General features: G+C 39.1%; 1 protein-coding gene across 1 annotated transcript in view; it reads left to right on the top strand.

Moving 5' to 3' along the window:
- LOC123828773 (dynamin binding protein) overlaps positions 1-20,801 on the top strand; it is a 98,440-nt gene that overhangs the window by 16,313 nt on the left and 61,326 nt on the right. Inside the window, exons 2-3 of the mRNA XM_045854071.1 lie at positions 11,412-11,565; positions 14,469-14,591. Coding sequence (XP_045710027.1) covers positions 11,421-11,565; positions 14,469-14,591 — 268 coding nt within the window. The 5' untranslated portion in view covers positions 11,412-11,420. The remainder of the gene's footprint in view (positions 1-11,411; positions 11,566-14,468; positions 14,592-20,801) is intronic.

The following is a 20,801-nucleotide window of genomic DNA, read 5'->3' as shown; positions in this document are numbered from 1 at the left end:
GAAAAGCAGAGAGAAAACAGATTGAGGGCTGAGCAGAGCCACCCTGTAGTGACCTCGAGACAGTATCCAGTAGTGTAACCTACGTCTCGTTGGAGTAGCATAGAGAGAGGAAGAAATAATGTTGAAAGAAATGATGACCAAAGTTTCCCCAAATTTGGTGAAAAACGTCAGCCCACAGACCCAGAAAAGTTAGTGAACCTCCAAAAGGGTAAAAATATGAAGACAACCACTCCAGAGCACCTTGTAGACACCTGCTGGAAATCTAAGAGAAGTGGGGAGATGTCAGTCAAAGAGTCCAACCTTCAGTTACAGGATGAGTGAGTTCTGGGGTTCTAACATAGGCATGGTGACTATAGTTAACAATATGATATTATATTCTTGAAAGGTGCTAAGAGAATAAATCTTAAATGTTCTTGCCACCAAAAAAGTTGTAATTATATGAGGTAATGGATATGGTAACAAACCTTAATGTGGTCATCATTTCACAGTGTAGAAGTGTATTGAGTCATCACATTGTACACCTTAAAATGACACAGTGTCATATGCCCAATATAGAAAAAAAAAAAGATGCAACTTAAAAGGCATAGATATGTTGAAAGTTAAAAAAATAGAAAAAGATATACCATGTAAACAGTAAGCAAAAAAAGCTGGCATGCCTATATCAATGTCAGAAAAAGTAGACTTCAAGGTAAGGAGCATTAGCAGAAATAAAGAGGGAATTTTCTTATGATAAAAGGGTTAATTCATCAGGATTATATAAAAATTCTAGCCCTGGCTTGTATGGCTCAGTGGGTTGAATGCCACCCTGCAAACCAAAAGGTCGCAGGTTCAATTCTTGATCAAGGCACATGCTGGGTTGCTGGCCACATGCAAGAGGCAGCCAGTCAATGATGTTTCTTTCACACATGGATGTTTTTCTCCCTTTCTCACTCCCTTCCCCTCTCTCTGAAAAGTAAATTTAAAAAATTATCTAATTTAAAAAAATTCTAAATATGTGTTTAACCTAATAACAACTTCAAAATACATGAAGCAAAAATTGACAGAATTAAAGACAAAAACACACAAATCCCTATTTCAACTCTGCTTTCCTTTCTTTTAAGATTTTATGTATTTATTTTTAGAGAGAGGGGAAGGAGGAGAGAAAGAGAGGGAGAGAAACATTGATATGTGAGAGAAACATACATAGATTGGTTGCCTCTCACACACCCCCAACCGGGGACCTGGCCTGCAACTCAAGTATATGCCTTGGCTGTGAATCGAACCAGTGACCTTTCAGCTCACAGGCTGGTGGTCAACCCACTGAGCCACACCAGCCAGGGCTCAACACCTCTTTCTTAGTACTTACATAGATTTAAAAATCAGCAAGGATATATATGATCTGAATGATGCATCAATCACCTTAACCTAACTGATAATTATAAAACACTGTTTTCAACAACTGCACAATATACATTCTTTTCAAATGCACATAAAGCACTCACTAAGAGCACAAACAGTGCAATACGAAATTAAAATAATGTAAGGTATGTTTTCTGACCACAGCAGAATTAAACTGGAAATTAATAACAGAGCTCTGGATATTTGGAATATTTGCAGAGTAACACATTTCTAAATAACCCAGAATTAAAAAGAAGAAATCATGTGAGAAATTAGAAAATATTTTTAGTTGAATGAGATAGAAGGTACTACATAAAAATCTGTGGGATACAGCTAAAGCAGTGTTTAGAAGGAAATTCATAACTTCAGATGCTTCTATCAGAAAAGAAGAGTTTAAAAATCTGTTAATAAATATTTACAGGACTGAGAAAAAGAAAAATCAAACCTAATGTTGAAAGAAGAAATAATAAAAAATAATAGAAGAAGAAATCAGTGAAATAGAAATAGACAATAGGCATTTCAGAAAACTGCAAGTTGGTTCTTGGAAAAGATTACAAAATTGATAACCCCCTAGCAAGACTAAGACAAAAGAAGAGAAAATACACATTTCTGATATTATAGATTCGAAAGGGTGAATAAATAATATTGTGAGCGATGTTATGCCAGCAAATTTAAGCTTGGATTAAGTGTACAAATTTCTCAAAAAAAAAAATACAACTTATCAAAACTAAGACAAGAAGAAATGGGAAATTTGAATAGGCCTACATCTGACATCCACATACATATATTATTGGCTTCGCATCATACTGTCAGCACTCCTCTCTGCCAGACATATCTTTTATATCGGGTGAACGTTTTTATTGTTGAATGTTAGGGATGAACATCCTGATTTAGGACATTAAATCCTTCTCATGACACTAAGGAATCCACAATTCATTATATTTGCCTTGTCTTAGCATAACTCTCTTGTTCATTCTAATAGAAACTGGAAGATTCTGAATATACATTTTCTTTCCAAGTTCTTTCCTAGTTTCTATACATCGCGAGTTTCAGTCTATGTCAGTTGTTTGTATAAGCTGCGGTGCCTGTGTTCCATGGCACTTGGATGTTGGTGCTCCTTAAAATGACCTAAATCACCCACCCTGAGGATGAAGTTATTTTAAACTCCAACTGCAGTTGTTTTTTCCTCCTCCCTATTTTTCTTCCTCTGAATCTTTAGTTTTCTGAATTCCTTTCCTGATCCTTCTAAAACACTGGAAGATAGGCCAAAGTGTAGAGAAACTCCTTGTGTCCTTTACAACCTTCTTGAGCAGAAAGACTAGGTTGTACTTCAAACAGATAAGGAGAAGAAACAAGATGTCTATCTCCCTGCTCTCTGTAACATTTATCTTTATAGCTTGGACACTGGGTTAATGAATGTCCTTGGCCTTTCCTGGAAACTGCCCTAAACACTGCCTGTTTTCACATGTTCGTTGTGCCTCTTGCTGTATGCAGCCTCACCCTAATGTTTCATTTTAGAGTTTCACCTTAATCTGCACTTCTGCAGCTGCTATTGTATGTGTCATCTGGGCATTTATTTCATGCACAGCACAAGGGAGCTGTTAATTTTAATGTGTCACTAAGCTACTTAGCTTAGACATGCCCAATGTATTTACTTATGAGTCAGCGATTCTAAATTTCTTCCCATAATTGAGATTCGTGTATAAGAAATGTGAATCTGAGAGGGGTGTTGAGGAACTGTTAGGTTGACCTATTTGAAAATGTTTCTTTAATGTAAATTTCTTCAAATTTGGGAGGTCTTGGGAACTTAGTCTTGGAACTTTCCTCCAAAGTGCAGTTTTGTCAGAAAAGTCAAAAGCGATGTAGAGATTTATAAACAAAAAGTAGCTTAAAAACATCAGCTTAATGTAGGGATGGGAGGTGAGGGTGGAATCCTTAGGTAAGTTAAAACAATTATACCATAAAAGCCAGTCCTGAAACTTCCTTCATTTAAATGCATATGTATTTGAATGTTTTAGATAAGAGTTGTTTAGACTACATCCTGGAAAGGACTGAAGGGCCTTTCCATGAATGGCAGAAACTCTGATGTAGATCTTGTTTCTTCTGCTGAAATTACTGCCTTCCAACTTGGCATGTTTGGAAGAAGCAAAATCTAATGTAAGTTCTAACACAGTTTATGACAGCAGATTCCTTTCCTTTTCTTCCCTCATTTCTCTGATTGCCCCACCTAAGTCAGAACAGGCTTTTCATTTTTCCTGACAGTCCTACATTCCATAGCCTGTCACCTAAGTGCGTGTGTGAGTCAGTGCTGCTGGCATCAGCAGAGCACGAGTGGGCAGAAGAGGCTGCTGGAGGACCCCTGGGCCCAGGCTGCACCCCTCAGCCTCTGGGGTGGGTGGGGGGGCAGGACCTAGATGGGTTCTACTTTTCCTCCTTCCCCGTTGCTGGTGACTGCTGACCTTCTGTGCAAAATGAGTTCCAGTGACATAAACTAGAGGAGGAAATGCTGTTTTCCTCGCTTTTCTCATTTCCTTCCTGAAACAGATTTAGACTTCGTTTTCTGACACCTCTTATCCTTTCACACAAAGGAAAAACACTGTTCTTTTTAGTCCTGTATTGTCAAGAATAAGAAAACTACGCTGTTGCTTTTGAGGTTAAATATACTCATTGCTAGGTCTTGACATTTTAAAAATGGATTCCCATTCCCAAAAGATAATGTTTTCTGGAGATTTCAATTCCAAGACATGGAAATTTCCAGATGCTGGAGAAAGCACATTCCTCTGAAGGAACCTGTACTGCAGAGTCCCCACAAAGAGCACCCTCCTCCCCTGCCCTCCTCCAGTAGGTAGAGATGTTCCTGTGTGCTTCCGCCCCGGTCTGTAGAAGCAAACGAGAAAGCAGAGGCTGCAGTCTGTCGTCTTCTAGTTACGGAAACCCCTTCAGATGTGTTCTTCTGGGAGTCCAGAATTTACACTTGTGCTGCGAACTGGGTGACATTAGGAAGAATGCAGAAGGTGTTGTTACTGCTTTCTGAGAGTGTAATAAATTTGCAGAATTCTCACACATTGTGTCCTACTTTCCTAGTAGTAAAATGGATTGCTCAGCATTTCAAACTAAGAATCTAGAGTCTGGGTCCTGTGCACCAAATTCATCAAAAGTGGGCTAACTTTTGGGGGGTTGGGGTGGGGGCTGGGGAAACCCAGGCTTAAATATCTTTCTATACTTTTATTTTATTTTACTTTATTTTATTTAATTTCATTTTATTTTATTTATTTTTTTTGAAAGATTTTATTTATTTATTTTTACAGAGAGGGTAAGGGAGGGAGAAGAAGAGGGAGAGAAAAATCAATGTGTGGTTGCCTCCCATGCGCCCCTCAGTGGGGATCTGGCTGGCAACCCAGGCATGTTCCCTGACTGGGAATCGAACCAGCAACCCTTTGGCCGGCAGGCTAGCTAGCACTCAATCCACTGAGCCACACCAGCCAGGGCTCTACATACTTTTTAGAGCCTTTAAAATTTTTATCTGTAGCTCTTATCGCTCACCTGGATTTAGATTGGTAGATTTAGGGAACTAATTTTGTAGTTTCCTATATTCTCCTCATTTTTTTAATGTATAGTTCTCATAAATCCTAAGAATCCTTTTGGACATGTATCCATCAGGGACCCAGCAGAATGTAGAAGGCATACCAAAATTGGTTACTTTGAGGTGGTCCTACTTAATATGGAATGGTCAGGTTCAGGGAAAGTAACAAAGAATTGCACTGGCTAGCAGGAGAGCCACCCAGGCCTGAGGGGCAGGGGACTTGCCTGACTCGAGAGGAGGAGCTATTTTGTGGGGGCCTTCTGTGAATGTTGCCAATTCACAGCCCAGCAGGGAGGGAGCCAGGGGACTAAATACCCCAATCTCACCACCCTCTACCTTTAGATCTCCTGCTGGTATTAACCATTGGCTGAACCCAACTGGAAGCCAGAGGCAAGGGAGCCCCTGGGTGCAGTTCTTACCAACGGTCAGTCTCAGGGAGCACAGAGCAGGCAGGGTGGAGGGTGCAGGACAGACCTGGGAAGGGAAGTGGGAGACACAGCACATGCTTATTGTTTAGCGTCCTCAGTGTGTCCCGGGCTCAGATCTTTCCTCAGAAGTCTCCCTGGGAAATTATTCCTCGTGTTGTTTGATATCAGTATCTGTTGTTTGATAATGGGAAACGTTTATAGTTTGTGATCTCAGGAGGTTTTTTGGTAAAGTACGTCCAGACTTGTAGATACGCTGTTTACTAAAAATTACTGAAGTTTCCCAGGCCTTCTTTCACACTCTCACACCTTTTATGACATACATTTTTTTAAAAAATCTTTTTATTGTGATAAATATATATTCATACATAACATAGAATTTCCCATTTTAAGGGCACATTTCTGTGGCATTAAGTACACTCACATTAAGTGCAGCCATTACCAGCACCCGTCTGCAGAACTTGTTTCATCTTCTCAAACTGAAACTGTCGTACCCATTTCCCCCTCCCACACCCTCTGGCAACCACCCTTGATACCTCCTGTCAGTGATATTATACAGTATTTGTCTTTTTGGGGATAGGACTGCACTAAGGACTATTTATGGATAAATACGGTGGGATACAGTTTAAAAAAAGTTGAAGTTTGGCCTAAAAAAAGTGTACTGTGCCAGACAAGTTTAGACACGCTGTATTAAGAAGGGTTCTAGGCTAGCTTGTCTCAGTCTTTGATATACTAGTATATTTTATGCCCCTCCAAGACAGAATGTGACCTTCCTCAAGTCAGGCTCCCTCTTTAAGTCTCCAAGATTAGTGGTCAGCGGTCAGGTTATCTGCAGGGTTTTACTTTTTCCTATGTGGAATAGATACGATACTTTGGGATAAGAGTCCAGTTGCTTAGGACAATGGAGGAGAGAGTGTAAATGCTCTCGTCAGCCACCAACAGAACTAGGCAATAAATATTTAAAGAATGCTGAGTTAAAGGGTCATCAGATGATTAGCCTACCCAGTAGTGCCAAATTTTTAGCCCGCTTGGGAGTTTGACTGCATTTGGCTTGATGAATATTTGTTGAATATGTGAAAATAGGAAGACCTTGTAAATTCTTAAGCAACTGAGTAAAAATGGGCAGTTTAAAAGATTAACCAGCTTCACTGACAGATTAGTCAGGGGAAAGGAATTATATCTTTGGCCAAGAAGAGAGGAAAGCGGTACTTCAAAAAAAAAATCAACCCTATAAACAAATAATAAACTCTAGTTAAGATAAATATGGAAATGTCTGTGGTTTATTTTTCATTGCGTCAAAAATAAAATTAAAAATGTTTGCAATGCATCAGAAATAACACAGAGTGATAAATGGATAAAGAGATGGTAAGTGAGAAAGTGACTGCAGTAAGATGTTAATGGTAGAATCTAGGAGGTGGATGTAACATTTTTTTAACATCACCGAAACTTTTCATAATAAAATGTTGGAGAACCAGTGAGGGGAGAAGGAAAGCTGAGAAGCTTTTGAAGGAGGAATCAGTGAGATTTAAGAGAAGCAATGTTTACAGTGAAAAGAACATGGGCATTGGAGTCAAACAGACCAGAGTTCTGGTCTGGCTTAGCTGTTCGCTAGAGAGTTCAGCGAATTGCTCAGAGGTGGCCCTGGGATTTGAGCCCATGCACACTGGCCTCACTGCCTTAGTGCCGCGATGATACAAATGCCTAGCTCAGTGTCAGGAACAATAGGTTCTGAGATGGTAGCAGTTGCCATTAGTGTGCCGTCTGTGGGTTGCAAAGGAGGAAGTGAAGAAGTCTCAGATTTTAATGGCTGATCTGGAAGATTTATATGACACTTCTGCAAGTGGGAAGGTAAAACCATTTGTGGAGAAGAGATGGTTTAGGTTTAGTAAGTGGAAGTCGAGATTTTGATATGAATGGTTTCATGTATTTTCCTAAAGTTGAATAAATCGTTTGCTCACCAAATATTTGGGTGTCATATGTGCCAAGCACTGCCTCAGACCAGTGAACAAAACAGACAGCAATCTCTCTCCCGTTGGAGTTTTACATTAGACAAGGGTTCGGAGAATTAAGGATGTTTATGTGTCTAGTGCAGAATGACTCTGCAAACATGGACGTGCAGGCGTCCACCAGCACGAGGAGGGGAGTTTTCAGGGCAGGTTTCTGACATCCCTGACCCGTGCCGTGCTAGCGGTTATTTCCTCTGCTGTCTCTCAAGCACATCTGTGTTCTGATTTCCTCTGCAGTTCCTTTGACCTCCATCTGGAGTTGGCAGAATAGCTTATATAAGCTATTTCTGGTTGTTTCAAATTATATGTTCAGGCTTCTAAAATGGGCCAGATAGAAACAATTATAGTTGCTTTTCATAGTGTATTCTATGTATAGAGAAGACTGAGGTGAAATTCCTGACATTTCACTTGAAACAGAGGACAGTAAGATCTCCCTCCTGATCAGATGCCCGAATCCTGTGACTTAGCCAGGCTCTGACTTCAGCGCCCTTTCAGGGTGTGTATGCATCAGCAATTATGCACTCATTCCAATAGGGTAGGAGGTCAGTCAGTGAACGTATTTGTGGAGCCAGACCCTCCTCTGCCTCTGAGTCATTTTCTGGTAGAGCAAAGAAGTTCTCAGGGAGAAGCCTTAACTCTTTCGGATGGCAGAGGTTACTCCTCTGTGTGACAGGGCAGCTCTTTAAGTCATCCTGAAGGGCTTATACTAATTCTTCACTTGGTATTGACTATTTTAGATAATGGGGTATATATTTAGTCAGATAGACAGAATTTGAGAAAATGTAGTAGAAGGAAAATAATATCCACCTTGTTCCAATCCTGAGGAGTGGTTTTAATAACGTATAGATGGCTAAGAGGCTTGCGAAATACTATGTTTGTTTTAGAAAAAAATATTTATGACACCACCCTTGTGTGGAAATCTGACATCTGGCAACTTCAGCCCTTTGGAAGACAGCCAGAAACTAAGAACAGGGCCTCCGAGAACATAAAAAATAACTGCTAAAAAACTCCAGCACTAACACATATTTTACCACCGCAGAAGAGTTTGTTAACCTCTCATTTGGAGTTTGTTTACTTTTTATTTATCTGGGAATGTTTAATAATTTCGGCAGTGCCTGTGTGGTCCCCCTGCCCCTAGTAGATTATAAGCAACAATGTAGGAAAAGGTTGGAAAAGCTGACAGAGGAGATAAATCGATAGCAGAGGGGAGGCTGATGTCAAAAGAGAAAGACTTAGAAGCTAAACAGCACTGATATTATATGTTACAACACAGCACAGTAATGTGTGCTTTTCATAATGAACTTGCATCCATCAGCCACAGAATAGGTCATGTGCAGTGTCTTCTTTTGAAGAAGGTAGAGAGATACATAGTGTGTCTATTTTTAAACATGGTCCAAAGTTAACGAAGTTTTGACATGCTGAAATGGTGAATTCTGTAGTGTTTACACTTGAAGTAGCACATTCTTTAATGATGCTGTATCAGTGAGACAGATTTGAGCTTGTAGCTGATTATGGAAATGATGTTTAGTAACAATTGCTAACATTTATGGAGCACCTACTGTACCAGCCCTGTCCTAGGCTTTGGAGACAGGTAGATCTGGGTTCCCAGTTTCATCTCTTACTTACTGTGTGACCTTGGACAGATTACATCACCTCTTTGAGCCTGCGTCCTCACGTGTAAAATGAGAACCAATAATATATGATGGGGTTGTTGTGAAGACTCAGCGAAGGAAGTATGTAGTACAATGCATGGCATGTAGTAGTGCTCATTGAATATTAAGCATGGTTATAATTATTTTACATTATCGTCACCCTCTTAATGATTGTTATGACAGTATGATTACCTCCATTTTTCTGAACAAGGAAACTAAAGCCCAGAGGGTTTAAGGAATATGTCCAAGGTGAAATAGCTAATAAGCCGTGGACCTGGCATTTGAACGTTGGTCTCTCTGACTCCAGAAGCCTCATACTTTGCATTCACATTATGCTGCCTCCTCTGTGTATGATTGTAGTTAGATTTTTTTTTTTAATATTTAAAGAAAATGTGTGGTAGGGGAGGGCAGAGGATGTGGGAGATGTTACTAGCCACTTTTCCACTGTAGACTCAAATCATCTCATAGAAAAAAGTTCTAGTGACATAAAGATGTTAAGTTTTTACTCAGCAGTACAAATTAAACATGTAATGTTTAATTGTCTTTGCCAAATATGTACTATATAAGATTCATTAAAATCTCATTGGTATTCTGCATTAGTATACTGAACCATTTATCATATGCCTGACATGTTTGTCCATATCATTGTTTTCTTAGATTATAAACTTAGTAGAGCTATAACCATCTCTTACTTTTTTGTAATTAGGCACTTAGTGCTTTTTGATGTGATTATAGTTATACATGAGATGGAAGTTAGAATCCTCATCTCTACCAAAACCAAATAAATACTTGATAAATAAAGAAAAGAAAGAAACAAAGAAAAATAGACGTGGGTCCTGGACCCTTGGCTACTCCTTATAAAAGACCTAGGGAGAAATGTAGCTAATCATGGCTGATTGTTTACAGGTGGGCATATATGCCCGCTGTTTATTTCTTCAATTTCTATTGCTTAAACATGTACTTAAGGGCCTGGTTGGTGTGACTCAGTGGATTGAGCACTGACCTGCTAACAAAGTGGTCACTGATTCAATTCCCAGTCAGGGCACATAACCTGGGTTGCACATACCTGGACTGCAGGCCAGGTCCCCAGTTGGGGGCATGCAAGAGGCCCGCCGATGTTTCTCTTCATCTCTTTCTCCCTCCCTTCCCCTTTCTCTGAAAGTAAATAAATAAAATCTTAAAAAAAACACATATTCTTGAGCTGGTGTAGTGTACAAAATCTTGCTTGGCGATACCATCTACATAGCCCATCTTTGTCCTTTTTATGAATTTTTACTTTTTCAGTACATTTGAAATCTAAGCCATTGAGGTGTGGTCCTGCTGCCATTCTTCACGTCTCGTTAAACTTTTCTTACAGACACAGTCTCAGTAGTAGGAGCCAGAATACCCCTCAGTCTGACTCTTGGCCCTGCTGCTATGAACTAACTCTGTGAGCTTGGACAAATTAAGTATTCTAACTTACTGAGCCTCTGTATACTAATTTTTAAAATGGTTATGGGGAATAAATGAAGTGCCATATTTAAAATTTCTACTTTTCAAATACTGTATTTTTAAAATACCCTGTTGCCTGGTACTTGAAAAATGTTAATTTCCATCTTGTCCACTTGAAGCATATTTGAAAAGTCAGTATTTCATAACTTACATCTTTTCTATTACTCACAGGTATATCACTTTTTTTCTCCAGTTCCAGAATGACTTTAAGAATCACATGAAAAATGTATGAGGAAATTATTATTTTAAAAGAAGTAAATGAGCCCTGGCTGGTGTGGCTCAGTGGATTGAGTGCTGGCCTGTGAACCAAAGGGTCGCTGGTTCGATTCCCAGTCAGAGCACATAACCTGGGTTGCAGGCAAGGTCCCCAGTAGGAGGTGAGCGAGAGGCAACCACACATTGATGTTTCTCTCCCTCTCTGTCTCCCACTCTTCCCCTCTCTCTAAAAAATAAATAAAATCTTTAAAAAAAAGAGTAAATGAGACTACTTTGATATTTTTTATCCTCACCTGAGGACTTTTTTTTTTTTCCATTGCTTTTAGAGAGAAACTGGGAGAGAGAGAGAGAACATCAATATATGAGAAAAACATATATTGGCTGCCTCTTGTACACTCCCCAGCTGGGGACTGAGCTCACAACCTGGGTATGTGCCCTGACCAGGGACCAAATCAGCAACCTTTTGGTTTATGGGATGATGCTCCAACCCACTAAGCCATACCAGCAACAGCCTACTTTGATATTTTTAAGCATAAATTTTTTATTTGCTAGCTTTGACTTTATTATAAGTATCTTTATATCTTAAGCTTTATAAATTTCAGAATATAGATCTATATTACCGTGTTTTATGCTTTCCATTTCTTGTGACCTTTTTCTTCAGGTGTAAGACATGGAGGCCGGTTCAGTGGTCCGAGCCATCTTTGACTTCTGCCCTAGCGTATCAGAAGAATTGCCGCTCTTTGTGGGAGATATTATTGAGGTGTTGGCAGTGGTGGATGAATTTTGGCTTCTAGGAAAAAAGGAAGATGTTTCAGGTAAGAAGCTCATAACTCTTCATGTACAAAATGGACCACAAACCCCCCCTTCCTTCCCTGTTAAAAATAAAGCTTAAATGGGAAACCCGAGTCAATAAAAACTTGGGAATCCTTTCCTGATTTCCATATATATTTACTGTGACTTCTGCCGGCAAGGAGAGAATGTCTATTATCAGTCCATCCCTCCTGATTGGTTCCCTCAAAAGGTTCAAATGGTTAGATACCAGCTGCCCCCAGCCTAGTTTTCTATTCATTTCTTTCCCATCCCTTCCCAGGTTTTTATCCTTCGTATTCAGCATTGTTACTTCTTTTCTGAAAACATGCAGTACATTTTCAGAACCCCTCTGTCATTTGCTGTTGCTTTTCCCTGCTAGTTTTTATCTGTGATTTATGGAGCATAAGGTATTCTCCACCTGTTTTATCGGGCTGTCTTCTTTTAACATTTTCCACCCTTTCTTTCATTCTGTTAAAGGAACATGATGCATCCTGTTCACTTCTCCCTAGATCCATGGTTGACCTAAATTTATTAAAGCTGTCTTTTCCCTTGTGCACCTGCCTCCTGTTTTCCATGCACCTGGTTTCCTTTCTTTTGTTTTTTAAAACACACGTTAGCATGAATTTCTTTCATTAATTAGCTTAAGGAAGGGTGGAAGTCTTTCCCCACACTATGCCCCTATGTTAAATCCAATCCTTAACTTAAATATGTTTATGTAAGTCTGGGTTGGAGTATGTATGTTATACAGTCCTTAGAACAGACTTTGTTGTCACTTAACCCACATAGATATTATTATATTATTTCCCAGTACAAATGGTATCTAAGCTGACACAGAAATAATGAGTGGGAAGTAGCAAGGCAAAGAAGATAAGCAGAGAGAATTGCTTGCTCAGAGTCCCTGGAGCAAGAGAGAACACAGAGGGACTGAGAAATGTTCAGTACCGCATGGAGTGTGAGTGGTTGAGGAGGGGATGGTTCTCGGGAGATGCGCAGAAGCTAGATCGTGGAGGAGGGAGTATGCCATGTAAGGAGTTATGGGAAAAGGAAACCATTAAAGTGCTTTAAGATTTTTATCAGATTTTTAGGGGCTTCCCTGCCCCAGTGAGGAGACCCAGGGAGACCTTGGGGCAGGTGGCACTTGAGGCCTCCACCTTGATGTCTACCACCAAATTCAGAACTCCTGACCTGTAAAGTACATATCCTGAAAGACTGGAAACTGACAGAATGATAGAAGTATCTATGAATGATCTCAGTACTGCATTCACATGGAGCTTACAAAAGTGTTTTTTTAGCTTGTTAGAAGTACCTTGGAGGTAGAAGAGAATGTAGTGGGGGTGAATGGTGATGAAAGGAGACTTGACTTGTGGTAGTGAACACACAATACGATATACAAATAGAGAAACAATATACAGGTGATGTATCATACAGTTGTACACCTGAACCTATATATAATTGTATTAACCAATGTCACCCCAATACATTTAATAAAACATAAAATAAAATTATCTGAACCCTCTCCCCAAAAAAGAAGTTGCTCATTTATTGTGTTCTTTGGCAAAGCTGTGTCCATTCTGCCTGTTGCAGGAAGTACACGTTCACAGTTAAAGCCTAAACTTCCATCAAGAAATATAACTGCCCTTGCAGAAATTTTCAGGTCCCTATTGTTATGCCTTATATTGCTTTTAAAATCCAGTATTTCTTTTAATTATTTATAGAAAGAGTCTATATTTCCTGATGAGTTGTTGGAAAACTGTCCTATGAGCTTTGATAATTGTAACAAGTTGTACAGTAGCAGTGCGACATTAATATGCAGTGGTGGGATAAATATCTGAGGTCTCAGATGACTTCTGTGCCTTTGTAATAAAGGGTAAAATAAACTGTCAGAGTAAAAGCTGCATTGTGAATTGTGATACCCTATGAGAGTTTTATTCAGTGGAGTGCTTTGCCATTTAGTTTTTAAATGGTGTTTGTTTGGGATCCTTGGAATATGTAAATAAAAAGTTATTAGTGATTAAAAATATTTTTATCCGATTTTTAGAAAGCTCACAGCTGCAGATTGAAGGATGGTAGGAAGGAGCAAAACCAAGGGCTGGGAGGCGGGGTGGGAGGTTGCCGCAGTGATGTAGGTGAGGGATGGTGATGGTTTGGACCAGGGTGGTGGGTCTGGAGGTAAGTGGAGCACAGGCAGCAGAGGTGTTTAGAAGGTGGAATCAATTAAACCTTCTGATGCTTTCCAAATGGTACGCACTGTCTCTTTACTACTACCTATTAAAACCCTATCTATCTTTAGACTTAAATGCTAATTTTTTGGCATTCTTTAAAAAATTTTTTTAAAGATTTTATTTATTTTTTTAGAGAGGAAGGGAGGGAGTAGGAGAGAGAGAAACATTGATGTGTGAGAGAAACATTGATCAGCTGCCTTGCACCCTTGCGGGTTGCAGGTCCTGACCAGCAACCAGTCATGTGCCCTGACCTGGAATCGAACCAGCGACCTTTCAGTTTATTAGGCCGGCGCCCAACCCACTGTGTCACATCAGCCAGGGCTCAAATGCTATATCTTTTTCATAATTTTTTTCATAAATTTTTTCATATTCTTCCTGACCCATTCTCTCCTTTCTCTGAAATCCCATAGCAATTTATATACCTATGTTGGGACACTGGGTGTCAGAGTTGGATTTTTGTTTATGTCTGAACTAGATTTTCAGATCTTTGAGAACCAAGACTTACTCATTTTCCCTCTGCATAGAGTTATGCTCAATAAATGCTTATTGGACTGAATTGCATTCTCTGTGTTCTCACTGACTTTTTAATTGAGCCTTATAAATGGGCCCAGAAAACATGTTTTTTGTTCTGGTACACAGACATAAAAAGAAACTTCAGTGTTGGTAATGTTTGCTTTTATTTTCAGGACAGTTCCCCAGTAGTTTTGTGGAAATTGTGACCATTCCCAGCCTAAAAGAGGGAGAGAGGCTGTTTGTCTGCATCTGTGAATTTACATCTCAAGAATTCAACAGTCTTTCCCTTCATCGAGGTAAGCTGATCCTCAGGAGTAGACTTTAAAATAAGATTGATGAGGTTGGTGTATTCTGACAACTAGATCTTTTTTGGAATTTTTTTTTTAAAGTGTCTAATCTCTGGAAGGTCTTCAGCAACAACAAGATAGTGCTGACAATGACATTGCCTTATATTTTAATAGCATTTTATAATTTCCACAGTATTTTCTCACAGGTACATTCTCTTTTGGTCCACAACACAGACCTGGGAGGTAGCAGAGTAGGCATTATTAGCTGCATTTAATAAATGATGAAAATAAGATTCAAACAGTGTTACCCACAAATGAGTTTTGACCTCAGAATGTGGATCCTATCACCTAATTACAAATCCAGTATTCTTTTTCCACTGCCCCATGCTGTGGCCACACTTCAGACTATATTTATCTTTTTTCTCATAAAAACTGGTATGGCTTTGCTAACCACATTTACTAATTTATTATTTATTTACTAATGCATAATAATTACTAATGCATTTATTTACTAATTTATCCATTATTTACTAATGCATAATAGTAGGGTGGGAACTGTGGTATGGAAATAGAGAGATAGAGGCAAAAATAGCCCCATCTTACTACTCTGCAGTAAATAATGTTATTAAAGTTCTCATCAGAGCCAGTTTAATTGGAAACAGTTTAAAACAAATAGTCATAACCAGATCTTAATGATATTCCAAGTATTTCCCACTTCTTATGCTCTGATAGACATGTGAACTTCTAAAGATGGCCTGTGAGCTATTCCAACAAGTGTACTTGATGAAGTGCGTGCATTTCTGCATAAGCACAGACACCAGGAGTGTTTCACAGTGATGCTTAACAATCAATGTAATTTTGTGATGATTGAGAACAGTCATCAAAATGGTAGAATTTATTGGGTATGTTATTGATATTGTTACTTGCTCTTCTGAGTAATGCACGAAAGGGGTAGGCTTAGTTTCTTAAACCCTATGCTCATATGAGAGACATCTGAGAGAGGGAGAGAGAGAGAGGGAGGGAGGGAGAGATAAGAGGGAGAAACTTCACAAACCTCCTTAACCTTTGGTCAGTGAGAAGAAAGGAATATTGGATTTTGACCTTAATTTCAAAATCTATTTTGAGAGTTTCTTGCACTTCCTTCTACACTGAGACTTTGCCTGTGGTCTGTATACTTCCTTGCTATTCAGTGTTGGGAAGGCAGACAGAAATAGATCAAGATGTTATAGCAGGGAACCTTATCTGTGCCTACTCACCTTGCATTGGAGGGCTGTGGCCACATCAGGCCGGTCACAGGATGTGAAGAAAGGGCTTCCCCCAGAGCTGTGCAGAGGATGTAGATGGCATGGACTTGTCCTTTCCCACACCTGGCTCCTGGAACAAATCATGTATCTAAGAATATGCTATGTGTTGCCCTGGCTAGTGTGGCTCAGTGGATTGAGCACCAGCCTACGAACCAAAGGGTCACTAGTTCGATTCCTAGTCAGGGCACATGCCTGGGTTTAGGCCAGGTCCCTGGTTGGGGGGCATGGGAGAGGCAACCACACATTGATGTTTCTCTTCCTCTCTTTCTCCTTCCCTTCTTCCCCTTTCTCTAAAAATAAATAAAATCTTTAAAAAAAAAGTATGCTGTATGGACTTGGGGTGGTGAACACACAATACAATATATAGATGATGTATCACAGAATTGTACACCAGGAGCCTATATAATTTTATTAATCAATGTCACCCTAATACATTCAATTAAGTAAATAATACAAGAATTAAAAAGTATATACAGTATGTCTACAACATTTGAGGAATTTGAGGATGTGGCTTGTAGAAGTAGCTTTTTGCTTCATAGTATCTTATGCAATCAAGCCTTGGGTATTAGAAAGAAATTTTCTGCTGAATGCCTTCTATTGGAAGACTAGTCTCATGTGTTCTGAATGTGTTTTGCACCTTAGGGGATTCCCAGATTCTCAGGAAGACCCTGGTGTGAGTCATCTGTACTAAGGTTGTGTTGGGTCCTGGAATCTGTAGATCTTATCTTGACTAGCTTTTAACCAATTAAGCCTGGTCAGTTTAAAGATGTAAGTGGAGCCCAAGGGAAGAAGATTGGAGTGGGGGGGCAGGTTGGGAGGAGGATACATAGGAAAAGAGTTGAAAGATGTATACTAGTTATCAGTGGCTTTATCTTGTCTTCTCTGATACTCTGTTGCCAGCTAAATGCACTGACTATTCAGCCCTCTTCTGAGATTTTCATGTCTCTTTTGGCTCTACTTGTCTCCCAACCGGAATGCAGAAGCCTTTGAGGATGGGGAAGTTACATGTGCCTGTGTAATTTATCTTCCTCTGGGAAGTTTAGCATGAGGCACAGGAATGCTTTTAATTCTTGTTTTCTATACATGATGGTCCACATTAGCAGGTATTAATTTGAGTCCTGGCTGGTGTGGCTCAGTGTATTGAGTGCCAACCTGTGAACCAAAGGGTCAGTGGTTCCATTCCTACCTAGTCAGTGCACAATGCCTGGGTTGTGGGCCAGGTCCCCAGTAGGGGGCATGCAAGAGCAACCACATATTGATGTTTCTCTCCCTCCCTTTCTCCCTCCCATCCCCTCTGTCTAAAAATAAATAAACAAAATCTTTTAAAAAAACAGGTATTAATTTTACTAGTTGGAAATGAAATTACTAAAAGTGAAAGTGTTGTTTTATACCACATTTGGTTTATAAGATTCAAGTCTAGACTTCCTGACCTTCAAATTTAGTGCTTGGAATGGCCCTTTTACTTCTTAGACTGAAAATTTCCGGTTAGATCAGAGTCTCAGCTCATGAGTAGTAAACATTCCTTTATCTCTGTGCTATAGTATTGTTAATCCTGTTGTTTCTTGTTTCCTTAGTTCCATCAGTGAAGCTCCTCCTGTTCTAGGAAAGTAAACCTTTGGTGATTTAATACATGTCAGGAGGAGATCTGGAATCTTTAAGAGCATGTGTGATAATGTTTGAGATCTGTTTCGTTTTATCATACTGCCTTGAGTTAATTGTTATTTACTTATATTTTAGAAATATCATTGGAATTCATAAGAGAAAAAAATTATGTATTTTTACATACATATTTTTAATTCTAAAACTATATAAAAGTTATATCTACATAGAATTATAAATATGTATTTAAAGCAGACATTATAGCTCGGGGGATGAAAATTCTGATATCCCTAAATTTAAATCCAGCTCCACAACTAAATAGCTGTGACTTCGGGCTACATACTGGAGTTCTCTGGACCTGTTTCCTTATCTATAAAATGAGGATAATGATACCCTACCCTGGGGTAGTTGTGAGGATTAAATGAGTTTATACATGTAAAGCATCTGGCACAAGGTAAGCACGTAATAAAGATTAGCTGTTTCTATTATTTTTAACCAGGGATTCCTGCAGTTCATAGATGTGCCTGAGGGGATCTTGTGTCCCAGTAATTAGGTGAAGTTCTATGTGCACGTACGTTTCCCTGGGAGAGTCTAACTGGAATCAGAACCCCAGTGGTTCTTCCAGCAGGTGTCACCCTTTCTCCCTTTCCGGAAGGGATCCCACTGATCTGGACTGTTCCCTGTGTTTTAAGTTACATTTAACTCCAGAGAGAGCAACAAGCTCTCTCTTAGAAGGATCAGTGCAGCCAGGGCCACTGATGGTTCTGAAAAATAGAGGGGGGAGGAGACACCACCCCCCACCAATAAAACAAGAGTATGACAAGGAAAAGAAAGAGAAAGAAGAGAAAAATAACTAATGGGAGTGATGAAATATTACTTATCATTGCACTACATGACACAGAATGCTTGTCCCTTACCGATAACCTCATGTTTCTAGGCCACCTCCTCACCCCCCAAAAAAAGGACCAGTAAAAAAATGGACTGATCAATTTATTTATAAACTCATCAGTTTATTTACAACAAATAAATTGATAGATGATATTTATCAGCCAAATCTACGATGTGAGCTATCAGGATTAAGGTTCCATTGTGGCTCATTTATAAACCTGAGTAAAATATGCTTAATCCCCATAAAGCACATAGTCCCTGGCATTAGGATTCATTGAGGGACCTAATACTCCGAGTACTTATATTCGGGTTCTGAGAAGATATGCATTCGTTCTTATCATCTTATTCCTAATGCATTTCTTGTTCAAATGAAACATTCCAACCAGAAGAAACACGCAGTGTGGCGGCGGCTGGGATTCATTATGCATAAGTGAAAGGCGCAGGCTGACTTAAGAGTCACCACATTTCCTATTTCTCTGTTCTCGAAATCTGGTCACTGTTTCCGGGAGTTTCTCATGTTGTTGTTTCCGAAGTCTAGAAATGACCACCAGGAAGCCTCCATTCCTAAGGAATCACCTGGGACACCAGAGGAATAGCTGTGTGACTCTTTCAGATGAAATGAGAGACTCATGCAAAAAATTCAATATTGTAACTCTACAGCTTTAAGAAATCTGGTTCATTTCAAAGCCAGTAGAGTAGGAGGTATGGCACGCTTTTATCCTTATTCGCCAAAAGGCCTATTGTGTATGAACAGTAGTCACATCTCCACTGAGTTCCCTTTGTGGTCTTGGTGGAATGGCCTCAGAGCTAGTGGGGGTGGGGGGGGAATCACTTATAATTCTCAGGACCGCAAGCTCTGACCAATGGACTCTGAATCATAAATTAAAGGAATATAGAAATATAAGACCAAGACCCTATTTTTCAGGAATATCTATGAAAACAGTATCAAATCAGTGAAAATGTATTGGGTGTCCACCACTAAGTACACAAATTTTACATTAGGTGTTGTGTAGTATATAAAAATACAGGTGTCAAAATGAACGATGGAAGTGATTGCTTGACTCTAAAATGACTTGTATGGTTTTACTAGGTGCTTTGTGCTTTTGGTCTTATTTTATTTGAGCCAGTTGCATTGCACTCCTTGATGACCTCTAGTCATGAAAGTAAAGTTGATTTAGGTGTTGAGTAAGAGGAATGTTAAAACAAGATTAAAACTGATAATCTATAAAATGAATAGTTCATAATCAGATCACTACAAGTTTGCTATAAAACAGTTATAACAAACTAATTTTTTAACTGGGGTAAATCTTTTAAAACTGAACTTTAATTTTTCTTAAATCATTACAAACTTCTTATCTTTTTCTTTTAAAGATTTTATTTATTTATTTTAGACAGAGGGGAAGGTAGGGAGAAAGAGAGGGAGAGAAACATCAATGTGTGGTTGCCTCTCACGCACCCACTACTGGGGACCTGACTGGTCCGCAACTGAGGCATGTGCCCTGACTGGGAATTGAACCTGTGACTCTTTGGTTTGTAGGCCAGAGCTCAACCCACTGAGCCATACCAGCCAGGGCTTGACTTTCATTTTTTCTCCAGAAACAAAAACTGCCCCTATTCTTTCTTGACTTTAATTTTTTCAACTGTAAGACAGATGCTAATGTTTTAGCTTAGATTTTATGAAGGTAATCTGAAACACCAATATTGGTACTATAGGTTATTTTCCAAAACAAAAATTCTGTTTATTAGAACATTCTTGTAATATTTCATTATGATGTATTATCAAGATACATATAGTTCAGGAAGGCCCCTGGAGAAAATAAATGAAGAGTTTATTGCCTATACCGTGTGCCTCCAACAAAGAACCCTTTTCTGGAGATTTCTTTCTTTGTTCCATATTTGGTGTTGAATATAATTTAGTCTAAGAAATTAGATCCCTCTGTTCAAAGGACTGTAGTGAACATGAATATATTCTTTATCATTTATAAATTAATCTAGTGTTACAGACTGAGAACAGTGTTTATGTTAACATTTCTCAAACTTTTTGATACCGGGATCCCTTTACTCTTAAAAGTTATTGAGAACCTAAAAAGCTCTTGCTTATGTGGGTCTATTGATATTTTACCATATTAGCTATAAAAATGGAGAAATTTAAAATATTTATCAGTTCATTTTTTAAAACCCATGACATGCTAACATAAATAGCATATTTTATGGAAAATAACTAGTTTTATAAACAATGAACATTTGGTTCTCACAATATTGCTTTATACTTTTGTAAATCTCTTTAATATCTGGTTTAATGAAAGAAAGCTGGATTCTCATATTTGTCTCTGCTTTCAGTCTGCTGCAGATTGTTGTTTTGACTGAAGTGTATGAAGCAGATGTGATAGTTTTGACCTTACAGACCCTCTGAAAGGTACCCCCGCCC

Source organism: Phyllostomus hastatus, unplaced genomic scaffold, assembly GCF_019186645.2.
Source record: "Phyllostomus hastatus isolate PE091 unplaced genomic scaffold, TTU_PhHast_1.1 phas_scaffold_1066, whole genome shotgun sequence".
Taxonomy (NCBI): domain Eukaryota; kingdom Metazoa; phylum Chordata; class Mammalia; order Chiroptera; family Phyllostomidae; genus Phyllostomus; species Phyllostomus hastatus.
The sequence above is the reverse complement of the archived record's forward strand: the minus strand, read 5'-3'. Positions and strand labels throughout refer to the sequence as shown.